The 21,505-nt window shown below is 50.3% G+C and overlaps 1 protein-coding gene across 3 annotated transcripts in view; it reads right to left on the bottom strand.

Annotated features, from left to right (window-relative positions):
* The window catches only part of LOC146868589 (uncharacterized), a 1,503,661-nt gene that overhangs the window by 48,259 nt on the left and 1,433,897 nt on the right, over window positions 1-21,505 (bottom strand). For all 3 annotated transcript variants that reach the window (XM_085611695.1, XM_085611716.1, XM_085611727.1), the window contains one exon: window positions 14,718-14,798. In XM_085611695.1, coding sequence (XP_085467821.1) covers window positions 14,718-14,798 — 81 coding nt within the window. The remainder of the gene's footprint in view (window positions 1-14,717; window positions 14,799-21,505) is intronic.

Genomic DNA, 21,505 nt, shown 5'->3' with positions numbered 1-21,505 from the left:
CTTCGCCTTCACGCCGCGTCGTCACCACCTGCGTTCACCATTCACGTCCCCCCGCCGTGCGGGTCGATGCGAGTCCCGCCGATGCCGCAGCAGCTCAAAGGCAGCGCCGTTACCTCCAATCTCGTATCTTCCTGGGGCCTCCACGACACCGCTCTGCACCGCTCTCACCGACGCTGCAGTATTCCCGGGGCCTCACCGACCGGGGAGGCACTGCACACAGCTCCGGATCACCAGACCTTGTTCGCCTATCGCGGCCTTCACCGCCGCCAGGGCCGCACCTCCAGGCCTAGTCGCCGCGCATGCAGCAGCGGCCTCCCCTAGCTTCAGGGGCCGCCACAGGGACCGCCACTCGCTCTGCTACTCCTTTCGGCCGGATGGTCGTGGGGCCAGTTCTCGCTCAATTTCGTAGCAAACTTGCCACAATTCACCCCAGCGCAGCAGACATCATAGAGGCATCGGATCCCACCTCTTTCAGGCAGGGGGGAGGTCAGAGGAGCAGGATAAATGAAGGAGAATTTCGTCGGGCCGCTGGAGCCTCACAGTTGTGCGGCCATCTTGCGTGTGCGCCACCTAGCGCCCCCTGCCTCGAGTCTTTACAAAGGTGATGGCGGTGGTTGCGGCTCATCTCAGAAGATCAGGGGTACCTGTTTTCCCCTATCTTCACGACTGGCTGTTGAAAGCAGAGTCTCCAGAGTTGGTTTCGCGCCACTTGCAGGTGACAATGCAACTGTTGTTCAAATTGGGTTTTTCGATAAATGTACCCAAATCTCACCTGGTGCTTTCTCAGCGCAGCCTGTTCACAGGGGCAATACTGGACACCTCTGTGTGTCGAGCATACCCGCCTCCGCAGAGGATTCTCGACATACAGGAAATGATTCCTTTATTTCAGGATGGAGCGGTTGTTCCAGTCCTGAAGGTTCTACGTCTGCTCGGTCTGTCCGCTTCCTGCATACTGTTGGTCAGTCATGCACGTTGGCACATGAGGGCACTCCAGTGGTGCCTGCGCAGGCAGTGGTATCAGCACAACGGAGATCTCGGGGAGAAGGTCAGAATCTCCAGAGACGCTGCAGCGGAGCTGACTTGGTGGAGTGTGCAGGGCAACCTGTCTGGAGGAAAGCCCTTTCAGCCTCCTTCGCCAGTGTCCGCAGTGATCACGGATGCCTCTACTCTAGGGTGGGGTGCTCACCTGGGGGATCTGGAGGTCAAAGGGCTTTGGTCTCCAGAGGAAAGGTTGCTTCACATCAACCTTCTGGAATTGCGGGCGATATGTTTGGCACTAAAGGCTTTCCTTCTTTCCCTTTGCGGTCAGTCAGTTCAGGTCCTGATGGACAACACTACCGCGATGTGGTACATCAACAAACAGGGAGGTGTAGGGTCGTATTGTCTGTGCCAAGAGGCCTTGTGATCCAGGTCCTGGGCTCAGGGCCATCGGATTTGTGTGTTTGCAAATAATCTAGCCTGTGTGCTGAATGTTCGTGCAGACAGTCTCAGTCAGCATTACTCAGCCGATCACGAGTGTCGGCATCATCCGGAGGTGGTCCATCACATCTTCCAGATGTGGGGGTCTCCTCGGTTGGACCCGTTTGCCACCCACGAGAATGCGCAATGCCCGTTGTTCTGAAGCCTCCAGTTTCCGATGCAGGGAGTCCTGGGGGACGCGTTTCTATTGGATTGGAGCTCACAACCCCTTTATGCGTTTCCTCCCATACCCTTGATTCCTCGGGTTCTGAGGAAGATCCGCCAAGACCGGGCCCAAGTTATATTGATCGCCCCGGATTGACCAAGAAGGGTGTGGTACACAGATCTACTTCACCTCTCATCGCACCCTCCGCTCCGTCTCCCTCTCAGGGCAGACCTCCTCTCGCAGTCGCTGGGGCAGGTTCTACACCCCCACCTCCAGAGCCTGCACCTTCATGCCTGTAGATTTAACGGGGCAACCTGAGTTCCTTCTCTCTCCCGCCGGATGTGGTGGATGTTATTTTATCATCCAGGCGACACTCCACCAAGTCTGTTTTTCTTTCAGATGGTCTAGATTCGTTAAATGGTGTGGAGAGAGATCCATTTATCCTTTAAAGGCCCGCTTGTCAGATGTTCTTCAGTTTTCGCTTTTCTTGGCCCAGCAGGGTTGTGCTGTGGCCACGGTTAAGGGCTATTTGTCGGCTTTTCTATGTTTGCCGGACCAACCATCTTCATTTAAGTCCCCCATTGTGATGAGGTTCATTAAGGGCCTTACAAATAAGTTTCCTCCCACTCCTTTCATTATGCCTCAGTAGGATTTGAATCTCGTTCTTACCATTTTAATGAGTTCTCCATTTGAGCCGCTTCATAGTTGTCCTTTGAGGCTTCTCTCTTTTAAAACGGTTTTCTTGATTGCCATTACCTCGGCTAGGAGGGTAAGTAAGCTTCAGGCTCTTAGTTCAAAACCTCCATTCTTGACCATTCATGCAGATAAGTTGGTTCTAACCCAAGGTGGTTACTCCTTTCCATATCGGACAGTCCATTACTTTACCTACCTTCTATCCTCCCCCTCACCCTTCCAAGGAGGAGGAGGAGACTTCATCGTTTGGACCCTAAGAGAGTTGTCATCTTTTATTTGGACAGAACAAGAGAGCGTCTAGAGCGATTCTCCAAGTCTTCTGTGTGTGCCTTGAGATCGATCTGTTGAGCCCGGAAACTGATCACTTTCTGCTGTAGCTGTTCCAATTCCTCATCACGGGCCTGTTTGTGCTCCTTGATACTAGCCACCCGTTCTCCCACTGTATCCACGTCCCGCTGGACTTCCTTCATTTCTTTAGCAGAAGTATCCATCGGAAGGACGTAGATAGGCTACTAAGATATAGCCTTTGGCCTCTTTTGGCCTATTTATTACTTATGGCACTACTTTTGTATTTTACCGTGGGACTCCCATCTCGGTGACGGGGAATGATTCATGCATGTGAATTTATGAAAGATACCCCAATACTGGATAATGCCGGGACCGATCGTTCCAAAGACTCAAGTGTAGCTAGTATGTCATCGGCATAAAGGCTTATTGTATGACTTTACCCCACCCCCAAGGGAATACCCGTAATGTCCGTATTGTCCCTGGCCCTTTAGGCCAATGGTTCGATGTACAAGGCGAATAAAAGGGGTGACAATGGGCACCCCTGCCTTGTACCCCGCTGAATGACATAGGGAAGAGACGATACCCCATTGAAACTGATAGAGGCCGTAGGTGCTACCTAGGTTACCTAGGCTCTAAATCGGCCCCCCACGCCAAAATGGATCAATGTTTGTTCTTAGAAACCCCAGTTCACCCAGTCAAACACCTTCTCGGCATCGACTCTCAATAGCAGGGCGTCCATGTTTGTGAGGTGGGCCTTATCTATCTGGTGAAGGATCCGTTTGGTATTGTCTCCGCTCTCTCGGTTTTGAATAAATCCTGCCTTGTCCGGTTCTATTATACCGGGCATCAATGGGCCTAGTCTTGCCACCAAAATGCCTGTGAACAACTTGAGGTCCACATTGAGGAGGGACACCAGATGATAGGAGCCACATTGTTTTTTTATCCTTCCCCGCTTTGGGCAGAACCACAATAGCTGCTACCAGCATGTCAGAAGTAATTGATCCCGGCCCCACAAATGAGTTAAATAATCTTGTTCAGACTGGGGCTAAGATGTGGCAAAAGGATTTATAGAAGCTCACTGAGAATCTATCTGGCACCGGCGATTTAAGAAGTTTAAGGCGTGATATCTCCCCAATCAATTCCTACACCCGAATCGGGGCATACAACATATCCGCTTGGTCTCTAGCTATTGTTGACGTGTGGATCTCTTGTAAATATGATGTCATGTGTGCTCCTGAAGTGGTCTCCCCTCTACATAAGTCTGTGTAAAAGTCTCTGAATGTTTGTGCTATATCCTCGTCCTCCGTGAATTCCTTCCCCTTATCGTTTTCGATTGATTGTATCTTCATCTGCTGAGGCCGGTCCCGAAGTTTACCCGCCAACATGCGCCCCCGTCTTGTCCCCTCCGATGTAATAGGAGTGCTTTAGTCGCAGCGCTGCATATTCAGCTCTATCGAGGTCTAGTCCCGGTAGTTGCACTCTTGCCGCCTTCAACTGTCATCATACATTAGGCGCTCCTGCAGGCTATGCACTCGTTCTAGTTCTAAAACTTGCACTGTTAAGTGCTCCCTCTTTTCCCTGCGCTCCTTCTTTTCTGAGGTTGAAATGGCTATTAGCTCACCTCTCACTACCGCCCTCAGGGCTCCCCACAGGGTGGCCATGGTAATATCTGGGGAATCATTTACTTCTAGGTACTCCCTGATGCATTTGTGGATTTGTTCTGTCACTGCTTCTTTGTGAAGCATGCTCTCCCTCAATTACCTACACCCTGGTTGTTTCAGTTGTGGCGGTAACTGCAAGGAAACAGTCACTGCATCATGATCAGAGAGTGCTGCCGGTGAAATGTCAACATCCTCCACCATTGCATTGATTTCCGTCGTACCAACCAGATAGTCACGGCGTGCGTATGTACCATGTGCATAGGAATAAAATGAGAATTGTGATGTTTGAGGATGTGCTACCTGCCACAAATCCAGCAGCCCCATGGACTGAAGCCACTGTTTCCCTTCTCGGGATAGCTCTCCAGCTTGAGTGAATCGGTTTCCTGACCTATCTCTAGTTGCGTCCATGACTATATTAAGATCCCCTCCCACAATCGGTCTGCGCTCTTGTTTGTGCATGACCTCAGCAAGAGCTGACTTCAGGAATTTCTCCTGTCCCTAATTAGGGGCATATATTGATCCTATCACAAGTGTGTGCCCCCTACCTCGAATGGGTAGGCTAAGAGTCTTCCTTTGATTTCAGCTACCTTATCTCCCAGTGTCCCCCAAAAACTCTTAGCGACCAATATAGCTACTCCTGCTTTTTTATCCGGGGTAGAGGAGACAAATTGGTGGGGGAAGGATCTCAACCTCATCCGGTGCCAATCCTTGGAGAGGAGATGAGTCTCCTGGAGGAGGCATACATCTGTTCTCGTGTTTTCCAAGTATGAAAGCATAGCTTTCCTCTTAGTGGGATTGTTGAGGCCTTTCACATTGAGTGTGATAACTTTCAATGTGTGATGCGACATGACATGAGGATGTGTTTGTCATTTCATTGATTTAGCCTTGTGTTCCAGCGATCCCTTTGAGCTCCCACCTCCTCTGCATAGCCTGACCCCCGGAAAGTAGAATTCATCTCTGCAACACCAATACCAAATATACCAGTCCCCCCTCCCTAGCCCAAACTGGAAACCTCAAAATTCCCCAAATTGTCCAAGACCCGTAGGTTGTATCCACGTGCCCTTGGAAGTCAAAAATGATGGGTGCACATTGTGGTCCAATCCCCCTGTTCTCCCCGCTCCCACTGCCTGCTCCCTCCTGGCTCAGCTTTGATCTAACCACTTAACTGTCCCCTAAATGTTCAGGTGCCATCTTGGGAGGATGTCTCTTTAAACAGCGTCTCCAGCAACCTGAAATTCAGTCTGAATGGATGGCCACAGGAGTATGCCACTCCTTTGTTCCGTAGATTCGTTGTTACCACTCTAAACTCCCTTTGTTTCTGAAGTTATCAGGGCAAGATCCTGGTAGAGGGCAATAGGGTGATCCTGATAGTTGAGTGGTTGCTTGTTTCTGGCTTCCCGTAGTATTCGTTCTTTCAGCTGAAAGTCGGAAAGGTAGGCCAGGATGTCCGGCAGAAGAGCTGGCGCTCTTCTTTGCAGACCCACCCTGTGAGCCCGATCTATTTTAATTTCAAAGTCCGGTGGGGCCTCTAATATACTCCGAAATAGGCCTTGCAGTTATTGCGTGATGTCCGAAACTTCTTTGGGCGGAACTCCCTTAACGCGGATGTTATTCCGTCTAGAGCGATTCTCCAAGTCTTCTGTGTGTGCCTGGAGATCGATCTGTTGAGCCCGGAGCCTGATCACTTCCTGCTGTAGCTGTTCCAATTCCTCATCCCGGTGTGTTCGTGCTCCTCGATACTAGCCACCTATTCTCCCACTGCATCCACGTCCCGCTGGACTTCCTTAATTTCTTTAGCAAATTCACCCTTCAGCATCTGTAAGTCTTCGCGCAACGTGTTGAATAGCATCTCCAGGAAAGAGCAAGTGACTGGGGCTTCGGCACCCTCCGGATCTTGTCCTGCTTGCACTGTTGGGGATATTCTCCATTCCCCTCCGCCTGCCACCGGGAGTTTGGTCAACATGTCTTTCAGGTTCCTGTCTTTCTTTCCTCTCACGGAGGACATGACTGCTGGTCTGCAAGCTCCCCCACTTCCTTACTCGCCTCTCCTTTTGAAAGCGTTTATCGTGAGGCGTTCCCTATGTCGTACATGTGAGAGTTGGCCTGATATATGATGTCACTAATTCTAGTGTACACCTTGTATCAGTCCAAACAACCCTTATGGTGATTGGTTGTAAAGTCAACCTTATAGACCAGCTATCCTAGTGGTAGCATGGACAAGAGCTGTCTTAGGCTAAACTCTGAATGGCATGTGAAGCCAGCTGTTATACCATATGTAATCCCTTGAATACCAAATGAAAGGACACCACAACAGATATATATATATATAAAATAAAGTGTATTTATATCTAGTCAAACCCTCAGCACTCTTTATGAGATTCGAGGTAAGTACAACACAGTCTTATTTAAGCATACATTAAATCACACAGGTAAGTAATACAGTTAGGCCCTAGGGGCCACGCAAACCATATACTAAGTAAGTGGTATAAGGACCACTGTCACGGAAATGGGATAGGCCTAGGCCTAGGGAATCGCTTGGGCTACACTACCCTACCAACAGTTAGGAAGTGGGAGGCCCACGGGATTCATGTGCAGAGTGGAAACACTCACGCGTAATGCGTACAATCGATAGAAATAGTACAGTTTAGAATTAATAAGATTTAGGACATTTCTGGAGTAGCTAGGAAGTCGAGACTTGAGAACTAGACACTAGGATAGTCAATACCCTTGTGAGCACCGAAATGCTCAAGTTACCTAGCCCACGGGCTGCGGGTGCATAGGTGTGAACTTGCGTCGGGTTTCGTCGTTGACTCCTATGGATGCCTGAAGGAAAGTTGCTGACAGGCAGTCAGTGAAGAGTGTCCGGTGGATCCCAAGGATGGGATCAAGAAGGCAGGAACCTGCAAGCAGAAGGGACAGAGTCTAGGTCACCAGCCAGGAGCCGGGAAGGAACCAGGAAGGAACCAGGCGATGTCGTGAAGAAGGAGGTGAAGAGGTGAAGCTTGTCGCAGCAGTCACGGGTACCAGGAGGCGTCGAGGACGACCAGGAGGTGAGCTGTCCCCCGAAGGCTCTTGCTGTCGGCGGCGTCAAAGTCGAGTCAGGACCCAACAAGCCTTGGCAAGCGGAACCCACGCAGGATGGAGGACTTGCTTCTGGTGCAGACCACAAGGTCTGGGGTGCTTCTCTTTCACAGAGAAGCCGGACCAGCAAGATGAAAACAAAGGTTCGTCGTCGCAGAGGTCACTAGCCAACGGGCCAGCAACCGGACAACACGTCGAGCAACTCAGGTGCAGAAGGGCCCCACGCAGAACACGTGAAGTGTGGGGAGCTGATCTTCTTTGCAGATGGTGCTCGGGATGTGGGCTTCTCAATTCCCCAAGCACAGCCTCGAGGGAGCCTCGGAAGTTGCGCTAGTTAGGTACTAGCCACCTTTCCCAAGTCGCCGGTCCCACGTCCCTCGTCGCCTCCACGGGTCTCAGCTTCGCTGGAGATGTAGATCTGGGTCAGAGGTGTCTGGAAATCTCGGCGCTGGTCAATCTCTGCAGTTGTCCCTCGTAGGATCAGTCGCAAAGCAAAGCAGCGGTCGCTGGATGGTGCCTGGTTGCCCAGGGTGGTCACTCCTTGGCCACAAGGGAGATTTCTTCAGTCTTCTTCTTTCGTCGAATGTCGAAGGTCCAGAGTTTCTGTTCAAGTTGCAGATTCAGGTTAATCTAATTTAGCAGGGCTCAGCTACCGACTGATATACTGGGCTAGTGGGCTGGGCTACCTGCAAGGTCCCTCCTATGGGTGGGACCAGGAAGGGGAGTGGTTACACCCCCTTTCCTTTGTCCAGTTTCACGCCAGAGCTGGGGCTGGAGTGCCCCAGCGCCGGTTTGAACTGGACTATGCATGGAACACCTTGTGTGCCCCAGGCAGTGTCTAGTTTCATTCAACCCTCCCTGCCCTAATACACTAAATCCTGTCTAGGGTGGTGCTCGCACCGCCCAAGGCAGGAAACCTATTGTCCAAGCCTCCCTCGCTGGAAGGACTCCCAGCAGCAGGAGGTCAGACTTGTGTCTGTGGCAGCAGCATCCATTTTGTGATGCTGGGGCTCTGGTTAACTTTAACCGGGTAAGTAGGTTCCAACATGTCTTCTCCCTCTAGAAGGGAGGAATAATATCCTCATTGCCAGAAATTGTATGGGGGTATTATTCCAAAGTGTTAGACACCTTACATGACATGTTTTGATAAAGCCAAACCATAGTTACCATAACCGTTTAAGATTATAAGGCACTTTAAGAGTATATGGTAGGCTATATCATAGAACAGCTATAAGGACATGGTTCCGAAAGCTGCAGGCAGGCTCAGCTCATGCTAGAGCACCATCTCACATGTTGCCAAGCACTCTGCCTCCAGGATTGTTAAGGCCTGCCATAGGAGTGGCTGATAGGTACACATGTGTCTATATATAAGGTAGGTATAGGAATACTACACCTAAGCAAGGAGTGATTACACGACCTTGCCCCAGCTGAGTGATCAGCCAGTTGTGTCATAATGGGAGGCCAGGCCAGGGGTGGCACAATACATGCTGCAGCCCCTGGTAGGGCTAGGGTACACCTATGCCCTGTGTTTTTAAGGTACACTGTACAGGGGCCAATAAGGTGATCCTAACCAATTGGGTTATGCACCTAAAGTACATAGCATAAATTTAGAGGGAGAACAGCAGGGCTGTGGGTCAGATTGGCAGGCCCACAGCCACATCTAAGTCGAAAACCAGTGAAGCAAAAGCAAAAAGTGGGGGTGAACATAGAAAGCAGACCCTACTCTCCTACAGTACCCTCCTCTGGAACCGTACCTTGAGGATGGCAGCTCCCGGGGTCCCGACTCTACACCACAGTGGTACCGCAGGGGTTGCCGATTGCCTCTTTCTCAGGATGTTCACCCCCGGTGGAGGCTCAAGGGTCACTCAGCTTCGCTATTTCTCGAGCCCAGCTTCCCCCCTCTCTCTCTCGCCAGCTGGTCGCCGGGACCGCCGTCTCCACTTCCCGCTCCGCTTGTTCAGTCTCCCCCCCCCTCCCTAGGAGGGCACTGCCGTACATTTTCTGAGCCGCTGGACCTGCGGCCTCCTGTTTATCTTCCGCTCCCACGTGCTTAATAATCCGTCCTGGGGCTCTCTGCCTGCTTCACCCCGCTTCAATATCAGGTGGGTGCTCATGTCGCGGTCCCTTGGGCCTTCTCTGCTCCCTCTGGACTGTAGTGAATGTGAGCCTTTTCAGGAATCTGCAGCTAGAAGTCTCTATAAGATTTTGTCGTTCCGCAGGAAGGCAGTCAGAGGGTGTAGGAAGATGGCTCTGTATATATTATACCAAAGTAAGGTATAGTGTGCAGAGTCCAGGGAGTGCCCAGAGGTATAGCAGAGGCTAAATTAGACAAGTCATAACAGCTCTCTTTGTGGTAGTGTGGGAGAGCAGCTAGGCTTATCATGAGAGTGTGTGCAAGAGGCTGGCTTAGTATATGGTGCACACTTATTTAAGTGAAGCACCCTGCACTAATCCAGACAACACTTATGGTGATTTTAGTGGAGTTAGACAAACGAACAAGTTACTTACCTTCGGTAACGCTTTTTCTGGTGGATACAGTATCTGCCTGTGGATTCCTCTCCTTGTGAATATCCCCTGTGCCAGCAATATTCTGAAACTTTTTCAGCAGTCCACGCCGATGAGGTCGAAGACGTCACAGAGACACGGCTCCGCTCGTGACTCCGCTGACGTCACCGGCTCCATAAGAAGACCTCGTCTGCGTGATCACGTCAGTTCCGCCCTTTTTTCCGTGCCTTCGAGACACACGGACGGACTGACAACAATATATACACAGTATCCACAGTACATAATCTAAAAATCAACACACACCGTGTGGAAAATAAATAGAAAGGCAAAAGAAATAACACAATGCCTTTGACAGCAACAAATACATTTTGAAACACCATTAATAGAATTGTAGGTATAGAAGGATGGACAACGGGGAGGCGGGTGGGTCAGTGAGGAATCCACAGGCAGATACTGTATCCACGAGAAAAAGCGTTACCGAAGGTAAGTAACTTGTTCTTCTGATGGATACATCTGCCAGTGGATTCCTCACCTTGTGAATAAATTCCCACAGCAGTCCCACTCCCGGAGGAGGGTGTCCACCCTTCTATACCAGAAAGTCCTGAAGGACGGAACGAGCAAAGTGTCCGTCCCTCCTCACCTCGGAATCCAAGCAATAATGCTTTGCGAAAGTGTGGAGGGAGGCCCAAGTGGCCGCCCTACAAATGTCCTCCACAGGAACACCTCTAGACAAAGCAGAAGTGGAAGACTTTGCTCTAGTGGAATGAGCCCTTAAACCCTCTGGAGGTTCCTTACCAGCCAAAGAGTAGCATATCTTGATGCACAAGACAATCCATCTGGAAAGGGTGCGCTTGTGCACCGCTCTGCCTTTCCTGCAGCCAACAAAGCACACGAAGAGTTGCTCATCAACTCGAAAGTCTTTTGTCCTGTCAAGGTAGAAGCTCACCGCCCTCTTAGGGTCCAAGCGGTGAAGTCTCTCCTCCTCCTTGGAAGGGTGAGGGGGAGGATAGAAGGTAGGGAGGGTAATGGACTGCCCCAGATGGAAGGGAAAGACAACAATCTCAAGGGACACTTGTGCAAGGGCTCGAAGGGAGAACCCATAAGATAAGTTAAGACAAGGTTTAAGTCCCATTGAGGCACAATAAAAGAAGTAGGAGGAAACTTGTTTGTAAGGCCCTTTAGAAAACCTAAAACAATAGGTGATTTGAACAAAGACGGCTGATCCGGCAAACAAAGGAAAGCCGACAAAGACGATAAGTATCCCTTTACAGTGGCCACAGCAAAGCCTTGCTGAGCAAGAGAAAGGGCAACCTGCAGAATGTCAGATAAACGAGCCCTCAAAGGATCAATTGACTTCTCTCCACACCAGAGAACAAATTTAGACCACCTATAGGAATAGATCGATTTAGTGGAATGACGTCTGGCAGACAAAATTACATCTACCACATCTGGCGGGAGAGAAAAAGAATTCCGGTTACCCGGTTTAATCTCCAGGCATGAAGGTGTAAGCTCTGGAGGTGGGGGTGTAGAACCTGCCCCTCTGACTGCGAGAGGAGGTCTGCCCTCAGAGGGAGACGGAGCAGAGGGCACGAGGAGAGGTGAAGAAGATCTGTATACCATACCCTTCTTGGCCAATCCGGGGCGATCAATATGACTTGGGTCCGGTCTTGGCGAATCTTCCTCAGAACCCGAGGAATCAAGGGTATGGGAGGAAACGCGTAAAGGAGATGCGAGTCCCATCTCAACTGAAAACGCGTCCCCCAAAGCTCCCTGCAATGGATACTGGAGACTGCAGAATGACGGGCAGTGAGCGTTCTCGTGAGTGGCAAACAGGTCCACCCGAGGAGTCCCCCACGTCCGAAAGGCGTGACGAACCACCTCCGGATGGAGCCTCCACTCGTGGTCGGAGGAGTATTGCCGACTGAGACTGTCTGCACGCAGGTTCAGAACCCCGGCCAGATGATTTGCTATCAGACAAATCTGATGATCCTGAACCCAGGACCAGAGACGCAGAGCCTCTCTGCAGAGACAATGCGACCCCACTCCTGCCTGCTTGTTGACATACCACATTGCGGTAGTGTTGTCTGTCAGGACTTGAACCGACTGACCGCGAAGGGATGGGAGGAAGGCCTTGAGCGCCAAACGTATCGCCAGCAATTCCAGAAGGTTGATGTGAAGCAACCTTTCCTCTGGAGACCAAAGACCCTTGATCTCCAGATCCCCCAGATGCTCACCCCACCCTAAAGTGGAAGCATCCGTTATCACTGTGGCCACCGATGGAGGAAGATGGAAGGGCTTTCCTTGAGACAGATTGCCCTCCACGCTCCACCAAGACAGATCCGCCGCAGCTTCTCTGGAGATCCTCACAGACTCCCTGAGATTTCCCTTGTGCTGATACCACTGCCTGCGGAGGCACCACTGGAGCGCCCTCATGTGCCAGCGTGCATGGTTGACCAACAGAATGCAGGAAGCAAACAGACCGAGCAGGCGAAGGACCTTCAGGACTGGAACGACCGCATTATTGTAAAACAAGGGAATCATTTCCTGTATGTCGAGAATCCTTTGTGGAGGTGGGAATGCCCGACACACAGTAGTGTCCAGTACCGCCCCTATGAACAGGTTGCGCTGAGTGGGCACCAGGTGAGATTTGGGCACGTTTATCGAGAAACCCAATTTGTACAACAGCTGAGTTGTATCCTGCAGATGATGAAGCACCTTCTCTGGCGACTCCGCTTTGATCAGCCAGTCGTCCAGATAGGGGAAAACTGAAATTCCCGACCTTCTGAGAAGGGCTGCCACCACTGCCATCACCTTCGTGAAGTCCGCCAACTTGCTCAGTCTTACCGACGGAGCTGATCGGGCTGGTAATTGTGGCAGGACAGTGTTCCCTGGAGTCATAAGTACGGCATAGCCGTTTAGACTAGGCCTCGCTGGAGTTTGTTTTTTCTTACGTTCTAACATCAAGACTGGAAAAAACAAAACATTTTTTATTTCGTCCTGTAGATAGCCTATTAGGCACTCCTACCACCCGCTCATCAGGCTCATGAGGTCTTTCATTTTGTCTACAACAAGTAGGTTTATTTTTATATCCTACCACTGATCTCTACAACAATGACTTGGGATAGTATGAACATAGGAACTCTGTTCCTTTTTACATAGTGTGTGTGCTTTATGTTACATGTGCATTTTGTCCTTTGTCTATGTCCTTTTTCACCCATTACATTTTGATGCCAGAACACGTGATAACGTTATGAATAGCGTTAAAAGGAGATTATTATATCACTTTTTTTCAGGTCACTGAATGCTCACGATGGATTGATCATCTAGCTACGTGAATATATGTTTTTTATCTCCCCTTCTGTGTTTTCTTTCAGGTTTATCGACCTCGCAGACCTATTGAGGCATTACATATTCCTAGGGAGTTAATTTCTTCCTTGTACACATTTTTCTTTCTTAGTTCTATCTAATCACGTTACTACACGACACAGTGAGTTTTAGGAAGGGATCCTTAAGGTCCTGAAGAAGAAGCCCGGGGAGCTTTGAACATGTCGGCAGACATAGGAGGCACAGCTCATTGAGGCATTTACACCTCCCCCCCCCCACTTTTTACTAATACCAGCTCAACGGTATATTAACATTTTCTAAACCAACGAGCCAGGTATTTTTAATCTCACACTTCCATTCACTCCAGACCCTTCCTCTCACACCCTCACACTACACATAGTTGTCTTACAAAACAATAGTGCTCCCACGCAAACGTAGGTTGTAGCACGCCCCGTCCCGTAGAGGGGCGGGAAGACCCCTATGATGAAGCATGACACCAAGGGCCCTTTTGGTGTGTGAGGGGTATTTTAACAACCTATGTGTATTCTCCACCAATGTGGGATACATACATTTTTCTGGGAGATTTTGACATACGTACTTACCTGTGCGTGGATCACTATGTTTATTGATTTATGACTGGGAGGATGTATCCACCTCCACTACTCTTTTGAGTGGTACCTCTCTACTCCCTATTTTGTTCCTTTTCGTGCCTGAAATATTACATCATCACTGCAACACATTTTTTTGCCGGTTCATCAATGTCTACCCAAGCTAAATTACTTCTCTAATGATCCAAAATCACAAATCAAAAATGAAAATCTCTGGACAACCATTTCTTTAACGGAGGTATATCAGGGGGCCGGGATTATAAAGTAAGACCAGACTGCTTGACTTTGCTACCCCAACAGAGCTGAATGCCTAAAGAGAGCAACCTTGGAATCTAACTGGAGTGACAGTACTTCAATAAACCATTAATGATAAATGTCCCTACTCTCAATGCACACTGAGAAGGAACCACTGATTGTCTCACTGTGCTACCAAGCTCTAAAATGTCAGGGATTACAATCTCCTCATGCTGACTTAATGGGAGGCTTGGCAGGGACATTCTCAATTTTACATTTGAGGAGAAGGAAAACAATATGTTCGTCAATGGCAGATCACTGTAAATGTACAAGCAGGAATAAAAATGTGTTTATTGTTGCTAAAACAATGTTGCAAAAAAGAAAACACAGCTACATGTAAAAGAACATGAGTTGTTGAATCTTGCAGACATAAATGAGGAAGTAGGCCACAAGAATTTGTTTAGGTCTGGAAAAATGGACAGTTTTCAGAACTATTTGGGAGCAGAAGCAATAACAGAACAAAGAAACTAGTTTTCATAGCATTTTTGCTGTCCTGCATATAGGTGTTTTTGGGTCTCTTGCAAATTATTATTTTACAAATATATGCATACTAAAACACTCTGTGGCCTTCAGCCTGATAGCATATTGATAAATGATTTTGTGTTGTGCTGCAGATTAAACACACACTCAGATCCTTACCAGAAATCCGTTCGGAAGGGTGCTGAACCACTGGAAGTTGTCCTGGGAGGAATAATCTGTCAGCCATGCTTTAATAGGCACCTAATGTTTTCAAACAAAGAAGAGTTACAGATTGGCAGCAAACCACTCAAGTTAGTAAAATTCTGTCACATGCCAGCAACAACCAAAAACAGTACAACTCAAACCAGTCACCAAGTTCTGTTGCCACTAGGTGAGAGGCAGAATGCTAAATGATTAAGTTACTTACCTTCAGTAACGATCTTTCTGGTGTGTGAGGAAAAGGGGTGTATTATATGGTGTGGATGTGCAACCTCACCCTGTAATACACTTACCAAACCCCTTTAGGTTTTGTTTTTGACACCTTCAGCTTGACCTTGTGTAGTTGTGGCTCTGAGCAGCAAGGCTTACACGAAGGAACAAGTACAAAGCATTTAAACAGCACCAAAACCAACTGAAGAATTCAACAAATCAGACACCAATTTATAAAAATAGACTGTATATTTATGGTAACTTAGACACCAAAATGAAAAAGATCAGCCAGATGGTTCCGTAGATATGGAATTTACAAGTAATATTAAATCAAAGCATTTAACTCAACTGCGAGCTAGCATTATCAAATTCAATCAATTTGAGACTTAGAAACATTTTCAAGCAAAACTTGGGCAAGTGTAAATGCAGTCAGGTAGAGTTACTTGGGGCGACCAACTCTGACAGAGAACTAGTCAGGTGAACCAGCAAGGCCTTAGAAAAAGTCAACTCCACAGAAGAAGCAGTCTTCAAGCAGTTCCAGGCACTTGATCTGCTAGGTAATGGATTCCTGTGGAGTAGTCCTAATTAACAAGTTAATTACCTTCTATAACGATGTATCTGGTAGAGGAACAAGTTACTTACCTTCGTTAACGATATATCTGTCAGAAACATAGGTTAGTTATAGATTCCTTACCTTAGAATTATCCCCAGGCGTCAGACTGGATCCGTAAAGTTTTTCATCAGCAGTACCCCTGCGCGTCGGAAGGAAGTGTCGGTTGAATCCGCGTGCTGACGTCAGTTCTGTACACGACTTTCCACGCCAGAAGCGCAGAGCCATTCAAAACACTGACCAATGGTGCACAATACTAGGGCCCTGAAAGGAAGTCCTTATCCCTAGAAGTCAGTTCGCAGAGCGGGGAGGATGGGAGGGGCCGTAAGGAATCTCTATCACTAACCTATGTTTCTTACAGATATATCATTACTGAAGGTAAGTAACTTGTTTATCTGAGAGAAACAGTTATAGATTACTTACCTTAGAATAGATACCCCAGCAATACCAACCCCGGAGGCGGGTCTGCGAACTAATTCACACCAGAAAGTCCTGGAGAGCAGAACGGCCAAAGAAGCCGTCCCTCCAGACTTGGCTGTCCAGGCAGTAGTATTTGGTGAACGTGTGCAGCGATGCCCACGTAGCTGCCTGACAGATGTCATTAAGGGGGACTCCCCGTCCCAAAGCAGTGGTGGCTGCCGTCACCCTGGTGGAATGGGCGCTCAGTCCCACTGGAGGCTCCTTCTTTGCCAAAGAAATGCAAGCTTTGATGCACAGAATGACCCACCTGGAGATGGTCCATTTGTGCATGGCCTGGCCTCTCTTAGCGCCCACGTAACCAACAAAGAGCTGGTCGTCCACCCGGAATTGTTTGGTGCGATCCAAGTAGAAGGAAAGCACACGTTTTGGATCCAGACGGTGCAGCCTCTCTTCCTCTTTTGAAGGATGCGGAGGCGGAAAGAAGGTGGGCAAAGTGATGGTTTGGCCAATGTGGAAAGAAGTAACCACCTTGGGAAGAAGGGAAGGTCTAGTTCTAAGGACGACCTTGTCCGGATGGACTGACAGAAAAGGGAGGCTTGAACGAAAGAGCTTTTAGCTCACTAACCCTGCGTGCAGAGGTGATGGCTACCAGAAAGGCAGTTATACAACGGCTCAAAGGGAGCACACATAAGATATGTAAGAACCAAGTTCAAGTCCCACTGGGGCATTATGAAGGGAATAGGAGGAAAAAGATGAGTAATACCCTTAAGGAATCTATTTACAACAGTGGACTTGAAAAGAGAAGGCTGATCAGGAAGCCTAAGGAAGGCTGAAATGGCTGAGAGGTAACCTTTTAGAGTGCCCAGAGCAGAGCCCTGCTGGGCCAAAGAACGGAGGAATAAGAGAACCTCAGAAAGAGGGCGGAAAGGGGATCCACTGCCTTTGCTGTGCACCAAATTTGTTCCATCTTCAGGTGTATACCGTCTTAGTAGAGGGACGCCCGGCTGCCAAAATAATATTGTAGACTTCGGGAGGCAGGTCAAACGGCGTCAACTGCCGCCGCTCAATCTCCACAGAAGGAGGTGGAGGCTAGATAGGTTCAAGTGGAGGACCGTCCCCTGCTGCTGAAGAGGAAGTCTGATCAGAGGATCAATGGCCATTTTGAGCAGCTCGGGATACCAGACTCTTCGTGCCCAGTTCGGAGTCACCAGAATGACTTGGGCCCGGTCGCGCTTGATATTCTTCAGCACTCTGGGCAGAAGTGGTATAGGCGGAAAGGCGTATAGAAGACCACAACTCCACTTGCCACGAAAAGCGTCGCCTAGCGAGTGCTGCCTTGGAAATTCCAATGTGCAGAACTGCTGACATTGTGCGTTCTCTTCGGTGGTGAATAGATCTAACCAAGGCTCTCCCCACTGCTGAAAGACCTTGCACCACCAGTGAAGACGCCATTCGTGATCCATCATGCACCTTCGGCTGAGTTTGTCCGCCCTGGCATTCAGGGAACCTGCCAGGTTTTGAACCACCAGAGATATGCCCTGATGTTCCAGCCATGTCCAGAGGAGGAGGGCCTCCTGACATAGGGTCCACGACCCCACCCCGCCTTGTTTGTTTCAGTACCACATGGTGGTGATGTTGTCCGTGAACACCTGCACTAGTCTTCCCCGGACAGAGGGAAGGAATGCTTTGAGTGCAAGACAAATCGCCCGAAGCTCCAGAAGGTTGATGTGAAGCCCGAACCCCAGCAATACCAACCGGTGGTGGGTCTGCGAACCAAGATCACACCAGAAAGATCTGGAGAACAGAATGGCCAGAGAAGCCATCTCTCCGGACTTGGCTGTCCAGAAAGTAGTCTTTCGTAAATGTGAGCAGTGATGCAAACGTAGCTGCCTGACAGATGTCATCTAGAGGAACTCCTCGTCCTAAGGCAGTATTGGCTGCCGTCGCCCTGGTGGAATGGGCACGTAGTCCCACAGGAGGCTTCTTCTTAGCCAGGGAATAGCATTTTTTAATACACAAAACAACCCACCGAGAAATGGCTCGCTTTTGTATGGCCCGACCTTTCTTGGCGACCACGTAGCCAACAAAGAGTTGGTCATCCACCCAGAAGAACAAGTTACTTACCTTCGGTAACGATGTATCTGTAAGAAACATTAGTTATTTAGATTCCTCACCTTAGAATATCCCCAGGCGTCAGACTGGATCCGGAAGATTTTTGTAGCAATACCCCTTGCGCGTCGCTAGGCGTCGTCTGCGGCTCAGCGTCCGTCGTTGGCGTCGTGCGCCGGAATGACGTCGGAGTACTTAGACGCCGCCCTCGCTCACTGACGTCAGTTCTTGTACATAGCTTTCCGCGCCAGGAACGCAGAGCCATGCAAGAGACCGACACTGGTGCCAAAAAATCTAGGGCCCTGAAAGGATTGCCTTAACCCTAGATGTCAGTTCGCAGAACGGGGAGGATGGGTGGGTCGGTGAGGAATCTAACTAACTAATGTTTCTTACAGATACATCGTTACCGAAGGTAAGTAACTTGTTCATCTGAAAGAAACACGTTAGTTAGATTCCTCACCTTAGAATAGATACCCAAGCAATACCAACCCCGGTGGTGGGTCTGCGAACCAAGATCACACCAGAAAGTCCTGGAGGACAGAACGGCCAAAGAAGCCTTCCCTCCGGACTTGGCTGTCTAGGCAATAGTGCCTGGCAAACGTGTGCAGCGGAGCCCACGTCGCCGCCTGACAGATGTCCTGCAAAGGGACACCCCGTCCCAAAGCAGTAGTAGCCGCCGTGGCCCAAGTAGAATGGGCTCGCAGCCCAACAGGAGGATCCTTTTTTGCCAAGGAATAACAGATTTTTATACACAAAACGACCCACCGGGAGATGGTCCGTTTGTGCACAGCTTTTCCCTTCTTTGCACCCACGTAGCCAACGAAAAGCTGGTCGTCCACTCGGAACTGTTTTGTGCGGTCCAAATAAAAGGAGAGCGCACGTTTTGGGTCCAGACGGTGGAGCCGCTCTTCCTCTTTGGAAGGATGCGAAGGCGGAAAGAAGGTGGGCAAGGTGACAGATTGCCCTAGATGAAAGGGGTCACCACTTTCGGTAGAAAGGAAGGACGAGGCCGAAGGACAACCTTGTCCGGATGAACAGATAGAAAAGGAGGCTTTGTCGATAGAGCCTGGAGCTCACTCACCCGTCTAGCCGACGTGATGGCTACCAGGAAAGCAGTCTTAAGAGTCAGAAGACGAAGAGGACAATTGTGAAGAGGCTCAAAGCGAGCGCACATCAGAAATGTCAGGACAAAATTCAAGTCCCACTGAGGCATTACGAAAGGGACAGGAGGGAACGTGTGAGTAATGCCTTTAAGAAAGCGTGACACTACAGGGGACTTGAAAAGAGAGGGCTGATCAGGAAGCCGTAAGAAGGCAGAGATGGCAGCAAGATAACCTTTCAAGGTGCCCAGGGCAGAGCCCTGCTGGGCCAAAGAAAGAAGAAAGAGGAGAACCTCAGAAAGAGGGGCGGAAAAGGGATCCACAGCCTTTGCTGTGCACCATGCCACAAATTTGTTCCACCGGCAGGCATATACCGTCTTTGTGGAGGGACGCCTGGCTGCCAGAATGATATCACAGACTTCAGGAGGCAAGTCAAATGGCATCAACTGCCGCCGCTCAATCTCCACGCATGGAGGTGGAGGCTGGACAGGTTCGGGTGGAGGACCGTCCCCTGCTGCTGCCACAGAAGATCCTCCCGAAGGGGCAGACGTATCGGAGGATCGGTCAACATACTGAGTAGCTCGGGATACCAGTACCTTCGTGCCCAATCCGGAGCCACCAAGATGACTTGGGCCCGGTCGCGCCTGATCTTCTTCAGCACTCTGGGCAGAAGTGGTATAGGCGGAAAGGCGTACAACAGACCGCAACTCCACTCGCGACGAAAAGCGTCGCCGAGCGAGTGCCACCTTGGAAATTCCAACGCGCAGAACTGCTGACATTGCGCGTTCTCGTCGGTGGCGAATAGATCTAACCAAGGCTCTCTCCACTGCTGAAAGAGACCTTGCGCCACTTCGGAGTTCAGACGCCATTCGTGATCCATCATGCACCGGCGGCTGAGTTCGTCTGCTCTGGCGTTCAGAGAGCCCGCCAGATGTTGAACCACCAGGGTGATGCCCTGGTGTTCCAGCCATGTCCAGAGGTGCAGAGCCTCCTGACAAAGGGTCCACGACCCCACCCCGCCCTGTTTGTTGCAATACCACATGGCGGTGGTGTTGTCCGTGAACACCTGCACGACACTTCCCCGGACAGAGGGAAGGAAGGCTTTCAGTGCAAGTCGGATCGCTCTCAGCTCCAACAAGTTGATGTGGAGGCGAGACTCCGCCGGAGACCAGAGGCCTCTGATCTCTGTCTCTCCCATATGGCCACCCCATCCCAGGAGGGACGCATCCGTCACTACGACATGCTCCGGTAGGGGTAGGGAGAGGCTCTTGCCCGTGACCCAATCGCGGTCCGTGAGCCACCTCTGCAACTGCTGTGCAGTGCCCTCCGAGATCAAGACATGGTCGGACAGGTTGCCGTGATGCTGGGCCCACTGAAATTTCAGGTCCCACTGCAGAGCCCGCATGCGCCGCCTGGCGTGATGCACTAGTAGGATGCAGGAGGCTATCAGCCCCAGAAGCCGCAACACTAGCCTGACCGAAACCCAGGATAGAGGCCGAAAGATGGGAATCAGGGCCTGTATATCCCGGACCCGCTGTTCTGGCAGATGAACCCGGAACTGCGCCGAATCGAGAACCGCTCCGATGAAGAGGAGCTTCTGAGAGGGGCTCAGGTGTGACTTCGGCACGTTGATGGAAAACCCCAGCAAATGCAGGAGATCCGCCGTAGTCTGGAGGTGGGAGACGACTGCCTGGGGCGAGCCCGCCTTCAACAACCAGTCGTCAAGATAGGGGAAGACTGGAACCCCTGATCTGCGCAGATGAGCTGCGACCACCGCCATCACTTCCGTGAACACCCGAGGGGCACTGGTAAGGCCGAAGGGGAGCACGGTGAACTGAAAGTGCTCCTGACCCACCGTGAACCGCAGGTAACGCCGGTGGGCCGGCAGGACGGGGATGTGGAAATATGCGTCCTGCAAGTCCAACGCTACCATCCAGTCTCCAGGGTCTAGGGCAGCTAGAACCTGAGCCAAAGTCAACATTTTGAACCGTTCCTTCCGGAGGAAGGCATTGACGTTCCGGAGGTCCAAGATAGGGCGTAGGCCCCCTTTGCCCTTCTTGGGAACCAGAAAGTAGTGGGAATAACAACCACGACCTACTTCTGGGCTCGGAACGCGCTCGACGGCCTCTTTGGCCAAGAGGGCCGAAACTTCCTCTCGCAGAAGATTCAAATGATCCTCCGAGATACGGTGGTGCTGTGGTGGCATGGCTGGAGGGGTCGTCTCGAAGGGGAGGGAGTAGCCCCTTCGGACAATTTGCAGCACCCACCTGTCCGAAGTGATGGTACGCCAGTGGAGCAGG

Source organism: Triturus cristatus, chromosome 1_2, assembly GCF_964204655.1.
Source record: "Triturus cristatus chromosome 1_2, aTriCri1.1, whole genome shotgun sequence".
NCBI classification, from domain to species: Eukaryota; Metazoa; Chordata; class Amphibia; order Caudata; family Salamandridae; genus Triturus; species Triturus cristatus.
The sequence above is the reverse complement of the archived record's forward strand: the minus strand, read 5'-3'. Positions and strand labels throughout refer to the sequence as shown.